General features: G+C 54.6%; 1 protein-coding gene across 1 annotated transcript in view; it reads right to left on the reverse strand.

Moving 5' to 3' along the window:
- Positions 1 to 924: 924 nt before the first annotated feature.
- Positions 925 to 22,437, reverse strand: part of GNB1L (G protein subunit beta 1 like) — a 68,704-nt gene continuing 47,191 nt past the window's right edge. Inside the window, exons 6-8 of the mRNA XM_010388457.2 lie at positions 19,424 to 19,522; positions 14,769 to 14,984; positions 925 to 1,456 (exon numbers count right to left, since the gene is read on the reverse strand). Of these exons, the coding sequence (XP_010386759.1) occupies positions 1,205 to 1,456; positions 14,769 to 14,984; positions 19,424 to 19,522 (567 nt within the window). The 3' untranslated portion in view covers positions 925 to 1,204. The remainder of the gene's footprint in view (positions 1,457 to 14,768; positions 14,985 to 19,423; positions 19,523 to 22,437) is intronic.

Consider the following 22,437-nt stretch of genomic DNA (forward strand, 5'->3'; position numbering starts at 1 on the left):
GAAATGCCACGTGGTCCTGCAGGAGGTTGGCACCCCTCTCAGGGTCACCCTCTGTACCTCACCCCGGGGGCCTGCTGGACTCGAGTCTAGTTCTAGGACTAGAAGCCTGGGTGGCGGTCCCAAGGAGCATTGGCAAGGCCCTGCAGGGCAACTGCCTCAAGGGAGGCCACCCCGGGCCTTCAGCTAGAGGTGCTCTTCCGGCAATCAGGGCAGACGCAGGCGTTTGTGGTCCCAGCTTCTCTGGATCTGCCCATGGGCCCCACTCCAGTATTCAGGGTCATGGTTCTTTCCTAATCAACACCCGCGTTTAGGAGGAGACGACTGGTCAGGCTGGGCCTGGCTGCCTGCAGTGTGAGGCTCTGGCTGCTAAGTCCTGTTCTTGCTGTGTTGTGCCCTGGGGGCCACCCTGTGTGCAGCTGCAGCTGTGACTGTGGCCTTGACCGCTGTGAGGCAGTGCTTGTCACTCCCTCGCCGCTCTCGTGCCTTCTGCCCAGCACTCACCTGGAGGCGCACCCTGCGTGCCTTCTCCACTGCACCCTCTCTGGGCAGGCATGCCCTCCTGGATCCCACATCTGGCCTGGCCCTGTGCGCTGCAAGCCCCCCTTGCCATCCTTCACAGGCACCTTTCTCTGCTTCAGCTTCACTCTTTAGGGAGTTCAGTTACTTCCTGATCCTGATCCTGGCCTCAACCTATGTGTTGGGAGCTCCTGGCTTCCTCAGGGCGAGGGATCACGTGGACATCGACAGGCAGCTGTGGTTGGGGCCTATCATCTCCCGAGGCCTGGCCCAGGAAACCCACACTTGGGGTGGCCCATTCAACAGTGGGTGAGGGTGGGGCTGAGCATCCTGCCTGGTGGGGGTCTGAGGGCACTGATGCTAAGTGGGGGACCAGGGCCTCCTCAGGGAGCTCCCACCTCAAGCCTGCAACTTGGCAATGGAAATTTATTATAAAATACCCTCAGCTGGCAACACAGCAGGCCCAAGCCAACGTCTCCCCCGTAGGCCTTGGACGGCCAGGACTCTGGCTGGCCCCCAGAGTCACCGTCCTGTGATGACACACTCCACAAAAGGAAACACCAACCTCGTGGTCCTTGGGCCATGACTTGCTGGTCCTCAGAGGCCCTTGAGGTTTCAGGTCAAGGCTGGGGCCCGATGCCCACCTCCCTGCCCGCCCTCCTTGTCTCCCGGGAGGGGAGTGGGTGAGTCACGCGCGTGGGTAGAGCGACCAGAGGCTGATCCGCTGATCCTTAGAGCCCGCGGCCAGCAAGCCATCGGCGGCGAAGGCCACACACTGGATGGCGGCGCTGTGGAAGGCCAGCACGGCCAGCGGCTGCATCGTCCGCCAGTGGAACACGCGGATGCGGTGGTCCCAGCCTGCGGTGGCCAGGATCTTGCGGTCTGGCCGGATGGTGATCTCGGCGATCCCGGGATTGGTGAGTTCATGAGTCCCACGCACCTGTGAGAGTGAGGGGAGGCATTAGGCCACTGCTTAAGCCCATGAGGCAGTGCTGTCCCCGGCACCCCATCTGCAGCTGGAACCAGGAGAGACGCAGGCCCACAGGCCCGGGATGTGAGGGGCACACACTCCCGCACAGCTGACCTCCCACTCTTCCTAAGGCCACGATGAGGGACTCCAGCCCTCCCCTCAGACTGGTCTTCAGCCCTGCCCTGCTGCTCCTTGCACCAGCTCTGACCGACTCCTTCCCCAGTCAGAGAGCAGCAGAGAGACAGGGATGTCCCAGCTGCAGGAGAGGGGCTGGATCCTGGGGCTCCTCACCCCGGGGAAGACACTGCACCCTAGTGCCTAGTGAGAGGCCACGTCCTGGGCTTGACAGCAGCAGAACGCTGGCACTTCTCCCAAAAGAACCTCACAACCACCCCAAAGCTGATGAGGATGAGAAATACAAACTCCATCTTCAGCAAAACCATGAGGTATGTGAACCCCCAAGCTCAACAGGGCTGGGAGCGCTGCCAAGAGCGAGACCCAGTTGGGGGTTGGCAGGATGAGGCGGGGACAGGGGGAGACATCCTGGAGGCGGCAGGAACCACACAGTGCACCTTGCCCCGTGGGGGCACCTTGCCTGGTGGGGGCAACATCCCCGGCTGGGTTCTGAGAGCGGGTGGGGCACTGCACAAGACCCTGAGCCACACAGGCAGATCCTATGTGCATGGGGCTGTCGGGGCGCTGGCCTCTTCCTGGGCCGAGCGTCCCACACTCGGCGCTGGGTGCGCAGGAACCCTCCTGCCCTGACCCCTCCCTGACATTCTTCTCCTACAACAAGCAGGGAGCTGGGGAGTTGGGGGATTAGCGCTGCCTCTGTGGCCACAGCACTTCTTGGTTCCACAGGGCTGTCCCATGTGCTGCAGGAAGTTTGGCACCTCTGTGCCCACACACTGAATAACAGAGGCACTTTGCCACCATGATGACAAGAAACAAGGGCCACTTCCTTCCACACCGGCCCCATGCACTGTGAGCTTTCCGTCAGCACCCTTTTCTCTAAGGGCCTCCTGATGGGGCCACGCTGCCCTCAGTTGCGAATCACACATCTCTGCAAAGACAGCACAAGGAAAAAAGGAAGAAGAAAGAGGAAAAAACAATGGCAACATTCAGCAGAGGCCAATGGAAACTGTCACCAAGCAATGCTGTCATAAATTAACAAAAGAAAACTTCATGAATTAAGCTCTGGCTCTGCGTCCCGTCTGTAAAACAAGAACCCAAAGCAGAAGAACGCGGAGGAGGAAAGCTGACCTGGCAGAGCTCAGGGGAGAACTGGAAGAAAAACTCAAAGCAATGAAGGAGAATCAGCAGCAGCAGCAACTCTAACAGGACAGCCAGGGACACAAAGGGCAGGAATGATGGAGAGTGAGCAGAATGGGCCGGGCGTGGTGGCTCATGCCTGTAATCCCAGCACTTTGGGAGGCTGAGGTGGGAGGATTGCTTGAGTCCAAGAGTTTGAGGCCAGCCTGAGTAAAACAGCATGACCTCCATCTCTATAAGAATTTTTTAAAAAATTAGCTGGGGGTGGTGGCATGTGCCTGTAATCCCAGCTACTCGGGAGGTTGAGGCGGAGAATCAGCTAAGCCCAGGAGATGGAGGCTGCAGTGAGCTGAGATCACTGCCACTGCACTCCTGTCTGGGGAACAGAGTGAGACCCTGTCTCAAAAAAAAAAAAAAAGATACGCTGTAATAAAGTTATCGGACTTCATAGCGAAAAAACTTTTAATAGCCAGACAAAAAGACCATGTTGATGACGAGGGTGCCATTTAGGCCATCCTCAGAATGTTCCGCAGCCACATGGGTGCCAAGGGATGATGGGGTGATGCCTGCAAAGGCTGAGGAGGAAAGCGAGGTCCAAGCATTTTATATCCAGCCAAACTGTCGCTCAACTATAAAAACAACAGACCAACATTTCTGAACATGTAAGAACTCAGAGAATCCTGCAGCCATAAGCTGTTCTTGAAGGACTAAAAGATTAACTCCAGTCTCGTAAGAGATAACTGAAGAACTGCTGCAAATGGTCTGGCAGGGAGCACTGGACCCACTTGCCTATAGGATTAGCTCTAAGACAATATGGGGATTATGGCTGTGAAACCGGTTATATAACTCACAGAAATATGGGAGGCACTGAGAGAGGTGGGATGGTTGTTAAGTTCACTGATTTAGCTCAGTTTTTGTCCTTAGGGGCCAAAGATACAATAGTCAACCTCATCCCCGAGAGATTACCTGAGCTCCCCCACCATAAGTAATGACAAAAATAGCATCATTTCCTTCTCCTATCCCACCTCACTGTAGGTGCCTTTGTTTCCTAGTATTTCGCTTGTATATCTGCATAAAGTTAAAAAAAAGATCTAAATATACTCAACAGGCTGAGTGTGGTGGCTCATGCTTGTAATCCCAGCTACTTGGGAGGCAAAGACAGGAGGATTACTTGAGGCTGCGAGTTTGAGGCTGTCGTAAGCTAAGATCACACCACTGCACTCCAGCCTGGGCAACAGAGTGAGACCCTGTCTTTTAAAAACATTACAAATTAGCCAGGTGTGGTTGTGTAGTCCCAGCTACTTGGGAGGCTGAGGTTGGAGGATCATTTGAGTCTAGGTTTATGATTGAATTTCAAAGTGAAATCCAAATCTGTGCTATGTACAAGGGAGATTCCAAAGGAACTCTTGGCAGAGATATACCGGGAAAATGCAAACAAGAAGAACAGGGTAATCTGAATAATAAGAACATTTGAATTCAGGGCCAAAGCATTAGGTAAGGTTATATAAAATACTTAACAATGATAAAGAGTACAATTCCCAGTGAAGAGCTATATAATCCCAGCACTTTGGGAGGCCAAGGCAGGAGGACTGCCCGAGCCCAGGAGTTCAAGACCAGCCTGGGCAACATATAGAGATCCTGTCTTTACAAAAAAAATTTTTAATTAGCCATGCATGCTGGCATGCACCTGTAGTCCCAGCTTCTTGGGAGGCTGAGGTGGAAGGATTGCTTAATCCAGGAGTTTGAGGCTGCAGTGAGCTATGATCACACCACTGCACTCCAGCCTGGGCGACAGAGCAAGACTTTGTGGCCCCCACCCCCCAAAATAACTGTAAATATCTGTTTAGCCAATAAACTGACATATCATCCATAAAGCAAGAACAATAGGAAAGTGGCTATAATTGAGTAACTGGTACCAGACTAGTCCTCTTGATGCAAACAATCATAAAAAGTGGACAAAATACACAAGGCAACTGTTTACAGGCAGGAAACACTAGGCAGAGAAGGGGAGCTGATGAGGTGGGCCTCCCAAATGCCCCCACAGCTCTCTGCCTGGAGACAATGCCCTCGGCATGAAGTCCACACAGAACATAGTGGTCACATTAAGCTGAGGAGGCAAAGATCAGAATCTAGAGCAGTCAGAGGGCTGAAATCCGTGGGGCAAGGCAAAGGAATGGAGGGAGCTGAAGACTGTGTGAGGGGTCCCTATGAGTCTTGTGTGAGGGCTGGACTGCGCATGCTCACGGTGGACTCCACAGGGCTTACCAGAGCTGCAGAGTTAAACAGAACAGGTTCAAGAGGTCAACACTGCTGGAGGTCCAGTCAGCCTGAGTGCAAAGACTGCGTGACAGCCTGAGACCAGCTGAGCTACCAGAACGGCATCACTTCAGGAATAGGATTCTGTCTTAGAGTATGGCCTACCCTAGATCTACCAGAACAAAAGTAGAAACCAAGCCCTGACAAGGTCTGCAGGAGAGGCAGAGTTTGGAAGTTGAGTTCCACCCCACTTAACAAGCCTGGGAATGAACTTTCCACAGACCTGCCCTAACAAAGCCAAAAGCCAAGCCTGCACAAGCTCAAGGCGAACAGTCAGTAACTGAACTGCACACCAGAATGAAAGCAAACACTCTTCAGAGCAAAATAACAGAACCCAGAGATTCAGCATGTATCATTTACCATGTCTGGCACACAAACAGCAAATTACTAGACATGCTAAGAAGCAGGAATATATGACCCATAGTTAAGGGGAAAAAGCAGTTAATAGAAACTGACCCCAAAATGGCAGAGATGTTGAACATATCAGATAAAGACTTTAAAGAAACTACTTAAATGTGTTCAAAAAAAATGAAAGGAAAATGTATTCAAATAATTACCAAAAAAATTGTCTTCAATAAGCATATAGGAACTATTAGCAGATAAATGGAAATTATAAAAAAGAATCATAATAGAAAATATAGAACTGGAAAGCTCAATACTGAAATGAAAAATGTATCAAATAGGCTTAACAGCAGATTGGAAATATATTTATTTTTAAAGTCAGTGAACTAGAAGACAGATCAACAGACATTGTCCAATCTGAAGAGGAGGGAGAAAAATGACTGAACCAAAACAAACAGAGCGTCAGGGGCCCATGGGATGCTATCAGACTGCGCAACTCACAGGAGCCCCAGAAGGAGGAGACAGTGAAAAATGGTCAAGAAAAAACAGTGGCTGGATATTTCCCAATTTTAATGAGAAACACGAATATATAGATGAAAAACTCAGCAGAACCCAATCAGGAGAAGAAAAGAAAATCTATCTAGGCACATGATAGTCAAACTGCTGAAAACCACAGATAAAAAAAAAAAAATCTTGAAAGCAGCCATGGTGCAAGACATATTACATGCATGGGAATGATAGGATACCATGAGTTCTCATCAGAAACAAGGAACAACATCTTTACAGGGCCCAAGGAAAAATAAAACTATCATTCCCAAGTTCCATAGCTAGGATTCTGTAAAAAGGAGGGTGATGAAGACATTTTTTAGATAAACAAAAGCTAGAGAATTTTTTGCCAGCAGAATTGCACTACAAAAAAATGTAAGAAGATACTTGGGTCTATAGGATAAGCAGCAGAAATGGCAAAGGGGTGAGTAAATGTAACATGTTATGTTTTTTATTTCTTTTAAGTTTTTTTTTTTTTTTTTTTTTTTAACTGATGATTTGAAGGAAAACTGGTCAGATGCAGTGGCTCATACCTGTAATCCCAGCATGTGGGATTGCTTAAACCTAGGAGTTCAAGGCCAGCCTGGGCAACACAGTGAGACCCTATCTCTACAAAAACTTAGCCAGGCATGGTGGTACGTGCCTATAGTCCCAACTACTCGGGAAGCTGAGGCAGGAGTTTGAGGGTGCAGTGAGCTGTGATTGCAACACTGCACCCCAGTCTGGATGACAGAGCAAGACCTTGCCTCAAAGAAAAGGAAAACTAATATTGTAAGGTGCAGTTTTGAATGTGTGTAGATACAGATCACAACAGTCACAGAAAGACTAAAAGGGTGAGCAGGAGGGATTGCACCAGCACAAGGTCATGTTTGTGAGACGGGATGTGAACAACACTGATCCTAAGGAGACTTTGAGAAGGGTGCACACTCTTAAAGTGCAACCACGTAGGAACAAAAGTGGCAAGAGGTCTAGCTAAGAAGCCAATAGAGGAAACAAAACAGAATACTAAGAAATAAATATTTGATTACCACAAAAGAAGGTCGAGAAGGAGGAAAAGTGGTCAAAAATGGAAGTGACAAGTGGAAAATAAGTATAGAGATGTTAAACTTAATCCCAGACATGTCAATAATTACAGTGAATGCAAACAGACTAAACGCATCAGTCAAAAGGCAGAGATTGTCAGAAAGCATCACAAAGCAAGACACACCTGTCTTCTAAAGATACTTTTTATTGGGAGGCCGAGGCAGATGGATCATGAGGTCAAGAGATCGAGACCAGCCTGGCCAACATGGTGAAACCCCATCTCTACTAAAAATACAAAAATTAGCCGGGCGTGGTGGCACAAGCCTGTAATCCCAGCTACTCGAGAGGCTGAGGCAGGAGAATTACTTGAACCTGGGAGGCGGAGGTTGCAGTGAGCCGAGATCATGCCATTGCACTCCAGCCTGGCGACAAAGTGAGACTCTGTCTCAAAAAAAAAAATAAAAAAGTAAAAAAAAAAAGATGCGGCCGGGCGCGGTGGCTCATGCCTATAATCCCAGCACTTTGGGAGGCCGAGATGGGCGGATCACGAGGTCAGGAGATCGAGACCATCCTGGCTAACACAGTGAAACCCCGTTTCTACTAAAAATATAAAAAAATTAGCCGGGCGTGGTGGCGGGCGCCTGTAGTCCCAGCCACTCGGGAGGCTGAGGCAGGAGAATGGCATGAACCCGGGAGGCGGAGCTTGCAGTGAGCTGAGATCAAGCCACTGCACTCCAGCCTGGGTGACAGAGCGAGACTCCGTCTCAAAAAAAAAACCAAAAAAAAAAAAGATGCTTTTTAAATGTCAAGAGGTCAAGACAGGTTGAAGGTAGAAGCAGGGAGGAAAATGCAAAGGGCAAACCTAAGAAAGTCGATGCTACTGTTTAGCATCAGACAAAGCCAACTTCAAGACAAAGAGCATTACAAGAGACAAGGGACACTTTGTGTTGAGAAAAAGGCCCTGCACCAAGACGAGGTGACATCTCAGCGCCTATACACCCACACTCAGCCCCAGAGCTTCAAAGCTCATGAAGCAAAACTGGCAGAGACAAAGAAACAGGCATGTTTGCAATCACAGTTAAAGATTTTAAGAGCCTTCTCTGCGTAACTGTTAAAAAAAACTAGACCAAAAAATCAGTAAGGATATTAAAGACTGGAACCACGTCCACTGACCTGGGTCAGGCTGACGGAAGGCTCCACCCTACAACTGCGGAACACACGCTCCTTTCAAGTCCATGTGGTGCACTCCCCGACACAGGCCATGTGCTGGGCCAAAAACAAGCCTCCATAAATTTCTAAACACTGCAATTGCACTGCGTGCATTCACTGACAACAGAATTAAGCTAGATTAAAGATATAGCTACAAAATCAATGAATATTTGGAAATTAACACACCCCCCCAAGGAACCAACGGATCAAAGAGGAAATCACAATATTCTGAACTGAATTAAAATGAAGACACAATAAATCAAAGCTTATGGGACTGAGCCACACGGAAGGTGGCCAGGCTGGGAGTTGAATTCTCAGCAGCCCAGGGAAGCAGCAAGACCTAGATCTGAGACCCAGCAGCTGCTGCTGCTGAGAGAACGGCCCCTTGGCATCCAGGCCCGTGCACTCCGAGGCCACCAGCACAGCCACCAAGAAGCCCCTGGCCGAGGAATCCCTAAAGGATGTGCTTTTTGGCTTCCAGAAGGAGGGCTTGAGATGTAAGAATGCCCAGGGCTTGAGATGTAAGAATGCCCACACATGAAATGCAATTATCGACATGAGAACTGCTTCCATAAGAGATGTGTCTACACCTGGAGCGCCAGGAAGGTTGGAGGTAAAATGATTAAAATATAAGGCTATAAAGGGAAGTAGCGACCAAAAGAAACCTGGATTGAGCCATACTAAGAGTTGGAAAAATAGGCTTTGGGGCAATTGTCCTTTCTAGAGATGATGAGGGGGAATGAAGAGAAGACCTCACCCACAAGGGAATTACCATTTTAAACTGGCATATTCCTAGGCCAGCTTCAAAGTGCATAAAACAAACACAGGCTCCCAGCAAAAGGGAACTGGACAGGCCTCTCTGCACTTGCTGGGGACCCTGGTCACCTGCAGGATGACTTAAAGGCCTAAGAATCAGTAGACACATGGGCCTGGCACTCACGTGTGCAGCGGGGCATCTGACAACCAGCAGCGCCTCCCTGGCACATGTGCAGTGCTTATGAAAACTGGACAGCCCTGCATTTCAAAGAACTGATATCATTCAGACCTTGTTCCCAGACCACAATGTTAATTAAGTTAGAAATTGAAAACTAAAAAATAACTGGGGGAAAAAAATCAAACATTCAGAACCATAAAAGCATTCTAATTAACTCAGCAGCCAGAGAACAAATAAAAATGGGGTCTTTGTGTCAAATGAGCAACATGGAAAAAAATAATAAAAATGGGGTCTGCCCGGAAGTGAGGGGAGGAAGACAATGTCTTCTTGCACCAGGGAGCCCAGCTGGGTGGTCACCTGTGGAAACGGGCTCCATGTGGGGCGAGCAAGGGAAGGCTGAGTGTCGATGGGCTGTGCACCTGACCCCAGGCAGGGCAGCAGATGCAACCCAGGGGACATGGGATGGAGGGAGAGCATGGCAAGGACAGAAATGATGAACAGAAAGATAGAAATGCTCAAGGACAAACACATACAAGACTGATCAGGAATAAAGCAGGGACAGAGCTTTGAATGCGGCAGAAATTTAAACAATCATCACAAGCAGTCCAAAAAAGGTCACTAGGAATATAACCTTGAGGATTTGTATGCCCACACATTCCTAGAAAAATTCCCTAAATCAGGAAACCTAAATTAGTCTACAAAGAAAACAACCCAGGCAGAGAAAAGAACTGCCCAGTAATGGTGCAGGTGAAGACCAACCTATAGTCACTCACAATCCCCCACCTCCACCGCCCAAATGTGTCCATCCATCAGGAGAAGAGGGGACGCTCCCCACCAGCTTCCTGAGCCTGGGGCTCTTGTCACTAGGCAGGTGGTGGGAGAGGGAGACCCAAGTCAGTCTGTGGCTCTGGGCAGTTCCGGCCCAGCCCAGTGGAATGGGCAGAGCATATGTCACACGTGGGGGGCGCTTGTGGTGATTTCAGGACTTTTCCCTGAGATCCAGGGACAGACTGAGGATTTTAGTTGTTTTAATGTTTAAGAAAACTCCAACAATGCAATGAACAGATTCAAGAAGAAAACCTGTATGAGTCATAGAGATACAGTGAGAGCATTCGGTGACATCAGGCACCCATTCAAGACCCAGATTCTTTCCCCAGGAGAGGTGGGAGGAGCCTTGCCTGGTGAGGAGATGCCACCAAACAACCCACAGCCCTCACCCCGGCCTGGGATACCACCGCCTGCGCCCCCTGACGCTGCTCTAGGCTCCTGGTCAGTGAGGTCGGCGCCTCGCCATGCCCTCTCAGCCACCTTGCCCTCCGACCTCAACACCAGCTTGTCTCTCAAGGCCAAGCCCCTGCAGGCCCATTGTCCTGCCCTTTCAAGGCATCTCCAGGGCCCAGGTCCCCCTGTTCATGGACTTAGCAAGGCCTGCAGCCCTGACCCTTCTCATGGCCCCTCCCCTCCCACCCCCCACTGTAACCAGCACAGTCCCAGCACATCCCAGATGCTCTGCCTGTCCTCTACCTCTCTTGCCTGGCAGACCTTGGCTCTAGGGGTCTTGGCAGCATCCTCCTTGTGCTGAACGTGCTGCAGCATGACACACAGCCATTGGTTGGCAACCACAAGCCCAGGCTGGCCTCAGTGTGCAGAGCACCCGGCCTCAGGGCTGCCTCCCCTCCCTCCACACCAGCCCCTGCCTCCCCACTTGGCTCCCTGTGACCCGGCTGAGGGGCCATGAAGGCCAGCACCTGCTGTGCAGGGCCGTGGGGGGATGCTGGCATGTATGTGTCACGCATGTGGGGTTCACCGCCTGTGCTTGCAGACCCAGGAGCCTCTCCCTGCTCTCGGGGACCAGAACACAGTGGCCCAGGGAGGGAACTGATGGCTGGGAACAAGAACAGGAGGCTGATTTGATGCCATCGTCACCGTCACCCGTTTCTCTCCTATGACCTCTGCCCTAAGTCAGTGGTAGAGAGCAAACACCAGGCCCCACGCCATGGCCCTCACTGGAAGCCACTGGAGCCTGCTCAGGGCCCTCTTGATAGGAATTTGCTGGAAGGTCCTTCCCAGGGAGAAAAGAGCTGCTGAATGCCTGGAGCCACTAGGCGCGCGGGGAGGTTTCCGTAGGAGTCCTGACTGGGTGTCTTCACCTGTGGGAAGCTGAGATGCACAGTTACTCCTGCCCAGCAGCCTGGCTGTGCCTACCCACCAGCCAGGCGGCCACTGGCTGCAGGGACAGGAACGACCCCACACCCACCTCAGCCATTCTCAGAAAGCAGTGACAGCATCAAGGTAAAGAAAACCAGGTGCAAGGACCAGCTTCCCGCAGGAAATGAGGACGATGCAGGAAGCCTGGTGGGGCCTCCTGGAGAAAGACTAGGGCCTGCTCCAGCCCTGTGTTCCTGAAGAAGAGGACTGGTCCTGGCCCTGCAGTGATGGCAGCCAGGGCCCTGTAGTACTGTGCTCCTGATGGCAGGTGGGACCATGCCCAAGCCCTGCACAAGCCTCTCCTCCTGATGCGATGCACGGGGAGCTGACCCAGGGCCCTCTGGCCTCCCTCCTGGCTGCCCAGCAGCTCTGCTACTGCTCTCTAAAGGGCAGCCTCTGGCAGATGGCGGCAGCAGCCACCACTGCTGTGCAGATGGGAGCGCAGCTGGGACACCTGGCCCTGTCTCATTGGAGAGCCACGGTTGGTCCACTTCCCAGGCCAGGGCTGTCTGGAGTAGGGGAGCCTCATTATTACTTAAAGGCCTCAGAATATGGCTGGCTGTAAATCAGTCCCCGCTTCAAGGCTGTGGGCGCTACCCCAAATGTGGGAGGGAGAGGGCCTGCATACCACCTGTATCTGATGACAACGCAGGCTCTAACTGCGACGGCTCGTGAGAAAGCCACCTTAGCAAGGCAGGGCTCCAGTTGCCACTTGCCTCCAAGGCATCCTCAGGTGGCATCCTGATGTGGGCAGCCTCCTCGTCACCACCGCGGCCCCTGGCCAAGCCCCAGCCTGGACCTGGCCCTTCCAGGAAGGCTCTCTGGCCACCAGTGTCTCTCATAGCGCATGACCTCAGGTGCCAGGAATGCGTGGCGCGGCCAGGCCACCATCTGGTTCTGATTACCCATGCTCTGCTCCGGGAACCTCACTCGCGTCTCCGCTCCCAGCACCCGCTGGGGGGAGACTGATCTTGGCTTATCAGAGGCTTCGGCGGGAGGGTGCGAGGGACACACAGCCGCACCCATGTGGCTCTTGGCCGAGGAGTCACAGTGCAGGCGGTGGGTGAGGACACCTGTGGGTGCTGAGGACCTGCGGTCACCTTGCTTGCTCCCGGCGGCAAGAACGCTCTCAGGCAGCTCACCTCCGAAAGTGCCCCCAGAGGCTTTCCCTGAGGCCCGGGCTTTACAGAACCTGCAGTCTCCAGGGCCTCTAGGATCAATGTTAAGACGTGACATTGGGCAGAGGGTGGCATGTCAGCCTCTCCAGCTCTCTGTCCCCTGTCCCTGGGATCGCCTGTCCCCTCCCAGGCCTCCTCCTGGCCCATGCAACACAGCTCCCTGTCCCCTGTCCCTGGGGTCGCCTGTCCCCTCCCAGGCCTCCTCCTGGCCCATGCAACACAGGGCTCAGTAGGGGAAGCGCTTCTCCTTTGATGTGCACCACAGGCCGATGTCCTGCCCAGCACGCCACAGCCACGCCAACCACTTCCAGTTCCTGGTTCTCCCTTCTGCTCTCACTTTTCAATTCATTAATACCTGGTCCTCCTTTTGCTTTAACTTTTCATTTCATCACTCCGGTCAAGTTCATCTCTGGACTGGAACGTGCCCCATAAATTACAGTCTTAAGTTCCAGCAGCTGTTTCCCAAGCACGCCAGGAGAGACGAGGCAGATCTGGGTCAGGACGGCAGGAGGGCCCCTTCCCGGGGTCCTGGGCGCAGGGGTGGGGACTGCAGGGAAGAGCCTTCCGGGGGCTCTCAGGGAAGCTGCCTGGGTCTTCAGCCCTTTACTGTCAGACTGGTGAAGGACAAGCTAGTGCCAAGTGAACACTGGACCCCATGGGGGCACCCTGCAGGGTCCCTGCCAGGCTTGAGAAGGAGGGAGGGAGTGGGAGGGAGATGCCCCTTCCAGACATGCAGAGCCAGCACCCAGAGTGGCTCAGCCTCCCAGTGCCCAGAGCAGCTCAGCTTCTAGCTGCTAAGAATGGGCATGATGATGACTCTCATCCACCCATCACACAGGCCTACTAGGCCTTAGGAGACCCTTCTTCCTGGGGAAACACAAGAAGCTCTGCCACTTACAGTAGGGACTTGCGTCCCCACCCCCAGGACAGCTGACGGATGGGCAATGGATGGACACAGCTTTCCTGCAAGTCTGCCATGTGCCCGCACAGGTTGGTGATGCCCACAGGGCACTGGGGCCGCTCACAGAACCCTGCCCCTCTGTGTATCCTGGTCTCACCAGGGCCCGTCCTTCGCAGCTCTACCATATGCTTCAAAGGCTCTGGTGGTGCCTACTCAGGAGTGGGCCTGACGGACCCAAGGTGAGCCCTCCCCGCCCCACAGGGGCCAGGACTGGGTGAGCGTGAGGCGCAGCAAGCTTGCTGGGGCTGCTGGCAAGTCTGCCCTGCCTGGGGGCCCAAGGGATGCCTTCCCTGTGGCCTCCTGTCATACAGACAGCCTGGACCACAGCCCCACAGAGAAGGGCAGCCCCAGGACCTGTCCTCAGTGAGGCTGGGAGCTGCTGCTTCGGCCAGTAGCCACCTCACGGGACATGCAGCTCCCCCTGGAGGCCCTTCACCCACGAGACTGGGCAATCAGGCCACTCGCTGGCTGTGGGTAAGTCTCAGGCTTCCAAGGCTTCTGGTGAATGGGGGCTCCTTGTCCACCCCCCAGAAGCCAGGATGTACCCAGGCCACACCCAGCACCTCATCCCTCATGGTCTTTGCAGCCCCAAGACCTGCACCAGAGTGAGACCTGGACAGGAGGCTCCGCTTGCTCCCACCAGCCTGACCCGATCCCTCCCATTCCAAATGGGGCCACATGTGTAGGCCAGGCCGCCGTGTGTTGAGCCCTGGAGCCACAGGCCCAGACAGGGATACCACGGTGCCCCTCGAGCCACGCCAGCCAGGAGAGCCCAGGAGACACCACAAGAAGATCTTCGGCAACCGCCAGGCGGCCCTGAGGCCTCCCTGCCTTCCTGCTGGGCTTTCCCACTGCCCGTGAGCAACAGCCTCCCTCGGACCAGCTCCAGACCACCACGGGGGCCACAGCTCCTTGCAGTTTTCCACACTGGTATTTTTTTTGTTTTGTTTTTTTGTTTTTTTTTGATTAATCAGTTCCTTACTGACCAAATTCCTCTGAGTTTTCACAAAGGGGTTTGAGTATTCCTGGACTCTGCGTGCCTTTCTCTAGATGGACAAGATGTAATGCCATGAACCTGAGGTCTGGGCGAAACCCGAACCATGTGAACACTCTGCCAGCACCCACGCCCCTTTCTTTCTGCGCCAGCCATGCACAGCCCCCCTGCACCCGCCTCCAAGTGATTAATTAGCCAGGGATCTGCAACAACTCCTCTTCATGCCTAAATATTGTTTCAGCCTATCAGACTGTTAGTGCAGAGCAGGATAAATGAGGCCCAGGGCCTGGCGCACTGACCTGCAGGGCCTGCTGCCCGTCCAGGCTCCAGACAGCCAGCGCCTTCCCCGCGGAGCCCGAGATGCCCCTGGCCTTCTGGGAGTCAAAGTCAAGGTCCATGACGGGCTCCTCGTGGCAGGCGATGTGGCTACACACCTTCTGCTCAGAGACGTCCCACAGGGCCACCGATCCATCCTCATAGCCGGCCAGAAGGAGTGGGCGGGGGTTGCAGTCGGCCTGCGGGGAACAGCAGAGCAGTCAGCTCCTAGAAGGACTCTGACGTCAGTGAGTTTTGGGGGAGAAGGGGCTCTGGAGATCTCCTGCCCCTCCTGCTGGCTGGGGCTGTCTCCCATGTCTTCCACGTGGCTGACACAGCTCAGAAGCTCTGCACCGCCAGTGCCCTCCTGTACAGCCCCTGGATGGCTGATGCTGTCAGCATGCGACTGGCACGGCTGCCCTTAGGGCAACCCGAGGACATAGGGGCAGAGGGCACAGAGCTGAGCCCGAGGCCTCCCACTGCTGTACCACTTCTCACCAGCCCTGCAACCTGCATGTGCCCATCCTGGGTTCTGCCCAAAGGGGTGATGCTGGGCACTCACCAGCCACTGTGAGTGCTGCCAACCCTCTCCACCTCTCCCATGCACAGGGACCTATCCTCCTGCCTCCTTTCCCTAGGCCTAAGATGTGTGGCCACTGCTCACTGGGGCTGGTCACCTGTCTAGAGCCGCCAGCCAGAAGAAACCGTGAGCTCCATCTCCATGAAAAATGAACTCTCTGTGCTTTGTCAGTGTGGCTGCTGAAGCCCCCACCCCTGAAGCCTGGCGCGAGCTGCCCGAGCTCTCGTGATGAATGAGGGCGCAGGTCAGAGGGCTCCGAGCCCTGGGCAGACGCCTCGTTTGTTAAGCCTCTGGAATAATTGCAGGAGGAGAGCGCTGCAGGATTCCGCATCACCCTGGGGACACAGCCGTCAGTCCCCGGCACCAAGAATGACAGCCCAGAGAAACCTGGCATGGCTGAGCAAGGAGACCTGGGGGAACCGGAAGGCACCAGGGGGTGTACCTAACAAAGGGATGCTGAGTCCTCAAACAGCGCAAGGACCAGGGCTCCAGGGAACCGGGGGAGCCAGGCCCGGAGCCCGAGGCCAACTGCCCTGACCTGGAGGGGATGGCCAGGCCAGGGACAGAAGGACAGTCACTGTGCCCTGCAGGATGTGGGCATGTGAATGCGATGCCAGAGCTGGTCCAGTGGTCCTCATACATGTCCCTGGAAAAGACTTGTAAAACCGCTGGGTTCTAATAACAGAGTTCACACAGACGAAACTGAGAAGAGTGAGGCTCCGGGAGGAGGCAAGTGGCAGTCGATGCGTCTCCTCCTGGGGCATCTTCTCCCAGGCTTCGTCCCAAGTCATGCCCTGCTGCCAGAGTCCACATTGTCCCTGGGAGGCAGAGCTGCCCCAGGCCCCCGAGTGTACTCAGCGCCCTGCCCCTCCCTGCAGAAGCCCTGGCCATGCTGCTGCGTGTGCTGTTTTATCCCCGGGAGGAGTTCCATGTTGGCACCTTTCAGATCACCTGCTGGGAAATGAGGCGTGCAGGACCCACAGTACTTTCCTCCTTGACATGGGTGCCACGCCCTCTGCACAGGAGCTCCTTGCAGGCAGCCCTGGCTCCCTGGAAGGGCCTCCCCCTGGTAAGCGGTGTATCTGAACTCAGAGTGGGTGAGGGCCAGGCGAGAGCAGCTGGGAACACTCCGCATCCCAACCAGGAATGCAGACCAACCCCAGAAGCTGACTCCAAAGACTCTCCCCACTGGACCTGCTCCCCTCAGGCAGCGCTCTGTGGTGGCACCTGTTCCCAGCCTGCGCCACCCTCCTCCCTGGCACTGTCCTCCACTGCTGGAGCTGAGACTGCCTGGGGCTGCTCCCGTCACTGATGTCCTTCTGGCAGTCTCCGAGCCTAGCGCCTGTGTGAAGCCACTGCCTCTGAGTTCAGATGCCATGGCCAGCGCAGGGACTGTGTGTGTGACTGACCTGCCTGCCATGGTGCCACAGGGTGGCCGGAGCAGAAGCCAACCTGGCCTGGAGGGGCTTACCCTGTGGTTGCCAGCCTCTGCTATGCCCCTGGTCCCTGTAGATCCCAGTGACAGACACCACAGACAGGGCAGTCCTCTTGTGGCTGGGGCAGTTTGGTGCCCACAGCCTTGATGCTGCCTGACCTCTGCTGGGGAGAGGATCTGAAGTCTCCCAGATCTGTTCTTCTCTGCCCTCTCCCTGCCTGCAGATGAGACCTGGAGGCCAGGCCTCACTCTGTACCCCTCCTATTGACTGGCAGCCCCAGAGGGACACAGCAGGTCAAGGGCCGTGGGAAGCCCTCAATGCACCGTACCCCAGGAAGCAGGGCAGGGCTGGCTGGAGGGGCCCTTGCCCTGAGGGCTGTGCCAGTGACTGCCTCAGGCTTGACATAGGTCCTGATCTTTTATATATTAATAACAATTATTCTTATGTTGCAGGTCAGCTGCTTTAAGGAGCAAAATAAGAATATAATAAAGATTAAAATTTTTTTAAATGTTTAAATAAATAAAAAATAAAAATGAGATTGCCCCCCCCCCAAAAAAAAGTAAAGAAAAGAAAACTCTCAGTGTTTCAGAAAAAAAAACAGCAAGTCAAGCCACTGTGCCACAATTGGATTGACAAATTATAACCCGACCCTCAGGCGTGGGGATGGAAAAGGGAACATGTGGAGTTAATGTCGGCTTTTCTTAGCGGAATGCTTCACGCTGGATCTCCATCACCAACAGAAACGCGATTTGTCCTCTGTCAACTACATTAATTACCTTAACAAGTTTGTACATCCCTTTCTATGCATTTTTCTGTTGGAATTTTACATGATTGTGCAATGACCCACGTTTCCCAAGGGGTGGAACAGGAGCAGTGCAGCCTCGGACACCCTTTCCCAGGATCTGGACGTCCTGCCCACTGCCTGTGGGGTTCCAGCCTTGGGGGGCGTTTTTCCTCCCAGCAGAATCCCTGTCAAGCCCTTGGAGGAGGCTTGTCTGGGCACATGGAGGCCAATGACCCAGGCTCCGCTGTAGTCCCTGTGGCCCGGCTGTGAACCTGCTGGCACCAAGTTTCATCATCCCAGGTGAGCCCCCCGGAAGCTGCCCTGCCTCCCGTGAGGGCTTCTCCCCAAAAGGCCACAGCCGCAGAAGTAGCACCACAGGATCAGCCCACGGGAGACCCCAGATTCCAAGTGAACTTTCTCAGTCAAGAAACCATAGGGGAAAGCTGACTGCAGTAAGGGGCGCCTGCTTTCTGGTCACATGGAGAGAGAGAAAAGCTGGGGGCAGGGCCTCTGGGGGTGCCTATCCTGGTGGGCCTTGCAGGGCACGCAGACGCCCACCAACTGCACAGGCCCGTCCAGTCTCGCTCTCATGAGGAGATCAAAGAGGCAGTGAACCAGAGTCATCTCCTGGTAAAGGCCCAGCCCAGGGCAGTTCTCAGAGTCGAACAGAAAAGAGGGTCGAACAGAAAAGGAGGGTGCCTGGGCTGGGTGCGGTGGTTCACACCTGTAATCCCAGCACTTTGGGAGGCCAAGGCGGGTAGATCACGAGGTCAGGAGATCGAGACCATCCTGGCTGACATAGTGAAACCCTGTCTCTACTAAAAATACAAAAATATTAGCTGGGCGTGGTCCCGGGCGCCTGTAGTCTCAGCTACTCGGGAGGCTGAGGCAGAAGAGTGGAGTAAACCTAGGAGGTGGAGCTTGCAGTGAGCCGAGATGGCACCACTGTACTCCAGCCTGGGTGACAGAGCGAGACTCCATCTCAAAAAAAAAAAAAGAAAAGGAGGGTGCCTGGCATGACCTAGGGCCCCGGGAAGGGTGCTGCCGGTGACCCCTTACCACGGGCTTCTGAGGCAGCTCAGGGCTAAAGGGGCTCTTTCCAAGTGAATGCATGGGACCACTTGTTCTACAGCCCTAGACATGAGCAGCCCCGAGGAGGGCAGCTACACCTGGCCTGGAGGGTGATGAAGGAGGAGGCTGGCCTCAAGGAAGCTGTGCTGCATGGAGGCAGCTGGTCCAGAAGAGTCCCTCCCAGCAATCCCAACCTGGGCCCCGGCTGATGCCTTCCAACCCTGTCTAACCACAAAGAACAGTTGAGAAGGAAGGAAGTGTTCATGGATCTGAAATTCCAAGTGTGGCCTCAGGGAATGTCATTGTGTTAAGTCCACTCCTGCCTCTAAGAGGCAAAGAAGTAACAAAAATTAATTCCAAGCAAAGCGGGGACATGTAGGCTTGCTGTAGTTAGTCAGCGTGGCCCGCCCTGCCCTAAGCAGGGCCCAAGTACTGAGGCGCTGGCAGACACCATTGTCCCCTCCTCACTGCTCACTGGAGGGCACCACCGGCTGCGGGATGAACCCCTCCGAGCCTGCAAAGGACAAGGACCTGCTGCCACTGCTGCTGGCTGAAGCCAGGCCTCTCCTGAGATGCTGACGGGAGGCCCCTTGCAGCAGCGGGAAGCAGACGGCCATGGGGACACTGAGGAGGCTGCACAGGTTCCCTGCGGTGGGGGGTGGGGGGAGTTGCCTAAGTGGCTTGACGATAAATCAGATCCTGAATGGAGCATGACTCATGGCCGTGGGCGTGGCCGGCAGGGCGTGGCTGGTGCACGCGGGGCCTTACCTGCCACAGCCGCAGGCACATGGGCATGCCTAGCTTGGCATCTGCCTTCGGCTTCAGGGCGCACACTGACGTCTTGGATGGCATCTCCAGAATCTGAACCTGACAGTAAGAAAACAAGTTGATTTGGGCGGTTGCCAAGTCGAGTCTGCACTATACAAACAAGAGACTCTTAAGGCGATTAACCAGGGCTGCTGTGAGTTTCTGTCTGCGCCCCTCCCCGTGGTCACCTGGGAGCCCAGGCTCCTAATTAGGCTGCATGCGCCCTTGCAAAATGCTTGCACCATTCCCGGGTCACCGCCTGGCAGCTGCCCCGGCCTCTCCCGACATTACTGCGCAGGCTGAGCAGGAGGATGGTTCCCTGGCCCCTGACAGAGCCCGCCGATTCTCTCTCCTTCCTGGTGCTTTACATACAAACCACTGTGAGTGATCTCAGGCATAGCCATGGTTCTAAGACTTGCCTAGGAGCACCTAGGGACTTGCCACCCACTTGAGAAATGAATGTGATGTGCCTCCTCTGAGGGCAGCTCCTGGAAACCTGGCTCCCCCAGCACCCCGGTGTGCCCTGTGCATCAAGACTGCATTCCAGGTCCCCTGAACACAGGCCAGGGCCCTCCTACACCTGGGCTGGGAGATGTGCCGTGCTGGCTTGTGGGGTGCAGGTCTGCTGATCACCCATCTCCTGAACAGCCAGGTCAGGGGATGGCCAAGGCCATAAGCAGCAGACTGCCAGGTGGTTATGCTGGAATCCAGGTCCGCCTGCACCCTCTGCCCTCACTCTGGGAACTGGGGAGGCTCAGTCAGCCCTGAACTTCCCCAGGTGTGAGCGAGAGCAGCTCACTGGCCCCTGACAGAGCCTGCCGATTCTCTCTCCTCTGTCTGCTTCTCCTTCCTGGTGCACGTTTTACACAAGAACCACTTGGAATGAGCTACCGATAACATGGCAATAACATCAATGCACAGTCACCTTGGGCAGAGCCTGGCATACATGGGGCATCACCCAGTTTACACACAAGGAGTCCGAGCCCCAGAGGCTGGGGGCTCTGAGTAGGCAGAAATCATACCAGTTGGTCCAGTGGTCTCTGGCCTCTCTATTCTCTGGAGCCAGGCAGGGGGATTGTGTCTTAGGGGCCTGTGCCTGTGTGGGTGAGAAGCTTGCTGCCCTCACTAACCCACACAGAACAGGCCCGGGACCCCAAGTCTGAATCCTAGATCTGCCACAGGCAGGCTGGGGGTGTGCTGAGGTCACCTCCGGGCAGGGCAGAGAGCTAGACCCACAGCCCAGTCCTTCCAGCTACAGAGTTCTGCTGAGGCGCCCACCTCCAGTACACGGACCAGGGCCACGGCACTTCCTGGGCAGGCTGCTCTCGCCAGGGGCCCCCACAGCAGCTCAGCCTCTGACAGCAGGGCTTCTATTCCACTCAGCACCAGGAGTTCAGCCTGGAACACAGGGCTTCTGCCCCACTCAGTACCAGGGATGGCTCACAGATCTAGGCCCCACACAAATGCATGCACACACACATGCATGGGTAACATGTACACACCTGCACACACAAATAAAGCCTCTTGCCCGTCAAGCCCAGAAACCAGGGGCCTCAGGGTGAGCCAACCATCTGACGGAAGAGGTCCCCGGGGAACAAAGAAAGTAACACAATGAAGGGGGCAAAAAAGAACTCAGTAATGGGAGAGGTGATTATAGTCAGGAACCAAGAGGCTCAGTGATGGTAAGACCAGGCCTGCGAGCTCTGGGGAAGGTGGTCAAGCCTGAACTCCAAAGCCAGCCAAAACGGTAAGCAGGAGGGTAAAACAGAGGTCTCCGTGGACACCAAGGATTCCTTGTGGAAAAACCGCTCAAGGAGAAGCTCTAGCAACATGGAAATACAGGAATAAGGACGTCCAAAAACCAAGACGAGGCGCCACTGAGCCTGGCACAGAAGAACATGGAGAACCCAGGAGAAGCCAGGGCGGGCTTAGCCGTTCTTTGTCTTCTGCAAGTAACAGCAACTCCGGGACAGGGTTTCTCCTCTTAGGATCAGCATGGCCACTGTGTGAAGAGCTACAGGCACCTGGGTGGCCTGCAGGGACCAGAGTTATGACCCATGTGCCGCCTCCGTGATCCCAGCTAAGGGAGCAGCGGCAAGCTGTCATTGGGTGTTGCCACCATTGTCCCTTTGCTGTTTTCAGGGTCTGTGAGAGCCACCGTCAGGGCTGTGGGGAGGGTCTGGGAGGGTGTAGACCACACTGTGTGGCTCACTCCCGACATTTCCAAATGATACGGGAGAGGGGCAGGGAAGTGCTGGGAAGGGAAGTCCCCTGGCAAGGGCTCCACCCCCGGGCCTGTGCCTACAGACCTAGGTAAGGACAGGCACTCCTGCATTCACGCCCAAATGCTGCATTTCCCAAGACCACCCTGGCCCGCCATGCCCCCATTCTGTGCCTGTAAAAACCCCCAAGACCCTAGCAAGCAGAGACACAAGCAGCTGGACATTGAGAGGACGCTGAGAGGACGTCGAGGGGAGCACGGCGGTGGAAGAGCACCCCGACAGAGGCTGGCATGCTAGCAGGCCATCGACCAGCAGAACGAGGTGGAATCTGGCCGGGCAGCTGGAGGACAGCCCAGGCCACCAAGCGGACCGACTCCAGGATAAAACCATCTCCCTTCTGGCTCCCCTATCTGCTGAGAGCTACTTCTACTCAATAAAACCTTAACACTCATTCTCCAAGCCCACGTGTGATCCAATTCTTCCGTTACACCAAGGCAAGAACCCACGATACTGAAAGCCCTCTGTCCTTGCCATAAGGCAAGCGTCTAATTGAGCTGACTAGTACAAGCCACCTATGGACAGCTAAACTGAAAAAGCAGCCTGTAACACACACCCACTGTGGCTTCAGCTGTAAACATTCACCCGACACTGCCGTGCAGCCAGGGCCTCACAGCCTGCCTGTCCGTGTGCTTCCCTAGAGGTTTGAGGAGTAGGGCACTGAGGAAGCAGAACATGCCCCCATCGCATGCCTTG

This window comes from Rhinopithecus roxellana, chromosome 13, assembly GCF_007565055.1.
Source record: "Rhinopithecus roxellana isolate Shanxi Qingling chromosome 13, ASM756505v1, whole genome shotgun sequence".
In the NCBI taxonomy this organism is placed as follows: Eukaryota; Metazoa; Chordata; class Mammalia; order Primates; family Cercopithecidae; genus Rhinopithecus; species Rhinopithecus roxellana.